This window comes from Triticum dicoccoides, chromosome 3B, assembly GCF_002162155.2.
Source record: "Triticum dicoccoides isolate Atlit2015 ecotype Zavitan chromosome 3B, WEW_v2.0, whole genome shotgun sequence".
Classification (NCBI taxonomy): Eukaryota; Viridiplantae; Streptophyta; class Magnoliopsida; order Poales; family Poaceae; genus Triticum; species Triticum dicoccoides.
In genome coordinates this window covers 857,520,362-857,521,670 of record NC_041385.1, presented here as the reverse complement: position 1 = coordinate 857,521,670, position 1,309 = coordinate 857,520,362, and the positions used below count along the sequence as shown (strand labels likewise).

The 1,309-nt window shown below is 47.9% G+C and overlaps 1 protein-coding gene across 1 annotated transcript; it reads right to left on the bottom strand.

The window, feature by feature from the left end:
• Positions 1-217: 217 nt before the first annotated feature.
• On the bottom strand, positions 218-851 carry LOC119278992 (metallothionein-like protein 2C). The gene is made up of 2 exons (XM_037560397.1): positions 625-851; positions 218-520 (listed from the first exon to the last, which is right to left on the bottom strand). Exons 1-2 carry the CDS (start codon positions 759-761, stop codon positions 421-423), a joined length of 237 nt encoding a protein of 78 aa, XP_037416294.1. The 5' UTR covers positions 762-851; the 3' UTR covers positions 218-420.
• Between the last annotated feature and the right edge of the window lie 458 nt (positions 852-1,309).

The following is a 1,309-nucleotide window of genomic DNA, read 5'->3' as shown; positions in this document are numbered from 1 at the left end:
TCTTTTTCGCTAGGTCCAAATTCGTCAAAGCGAAAGATCTGATCCAATGGAAATCCCGCATATTGAGCGCAGCTGATATGTGGCTACTAGGCTACAATATGCGCTATAAACCACGAGTCCTTTTCACGAATGTAGCACCTGAAGCTCATTCAGCTGGTCTATTAACAACCCAGGCACCTTGCAAGTTGATAGTAAACGTGGGCCAGAAGCTGGTCTATAACACAAACGCATTTATATAGGTTAAACCACGGGAGATTTTATTTAGGGGTTTACATGCATGGCATGGCACCTGCTCTGCTCATGCAGGCAGGTGCGTACATACATACAAAGACCCTCGATCAGGTAGCGTTACATGGTAAGTAGATGGATGGATCGATCAAAGATATGATGCACGCGGTGCATGCATGACCGATGATGGATCTAGCAACTGCAGCAGGAGCAGCCGCAGCTGGTGCCGCACTTGCACTGGGTGCAGCCGCAGCCGCCGTTCTCCGCCGCCATCTCCATGCCGCTGGAGCTCCTGCACGTACCCCATCCATACCAAGATCAACATACAGTCATATTCTCTCTATTACGATCGAGTGCATGATGATGTATGAGCTGAGGAGAAGAGAAGGGACGTACGCCTTGTGGGTGGCGGTGGCGGAGACGAGGAGGGTGGCGCCGGCGGCCTCGGCCTCCGGGTACATGTTGCAGCCGCCGCAGCCGTTGCCGCACTTGCAGGCGCTGCCACAGCCGCAGTTTCCTCCGCAGCAAGACATCGTCGAGGTTGCTTGGGATTGGATGGAAGCTTTGATTGGTGTTGGCTAGGAGCTTCTTCTGTGCTTCTTGCTTGCTGGCTTGAGTAACAATGGCAGGCAGCGAGGGCTATTTATAGGCGAGTGAGCATCAAGGAAGGAGGAGAAAGAGAAGATGAAGAAGGAAATGCGAGATGCTGTACCTTTGGCAAAGGATGGACGGGAGCAACCGCGTGGGGAAGAGGAATAAGGATAGGGCCGCCTCCTCCCATGATTTGATTCCCTTTGTGTCTACTAGCTTCTTTCTTACAACAAAGGAACCATGAAAGGAACTAAAGCCAGCATTTTGTGGGTATATCGAATTATTGGTGTACTTACTAAATCCCATTTTCAAAATATAAGCTCTACTTTTTTTTCTTCAAATGTTTCTATGTTTGACCAAGTTTATAAAAACTTAAATTGTTTCCATACATAGAGATATTTTATTTTAAATTTGGCCGGGCATAGAGAAATTTGTTTTTTCATAAAAAACTACACCTTGTATCTTGGAATGGAGGGAAATGCCTTAGGGA

Bases quoted from the DNA above. Each gene is read 5' to 3' on its own strand.
- LOC119278992 (XM_037560397.1), bottom strand. From the start codon at position 761: ATGTCTTGCTGCGGAGGAAACTGCGGCTGTGGCAGCGCCTGCAAGTGC. The intron at 521-624 runs GTACGTCCCTTC...GGGTACGTGCAG, and splicing joins GCCACCGCCACCCACAAGGC to GAGCTCCAGCGGCATGGAGA.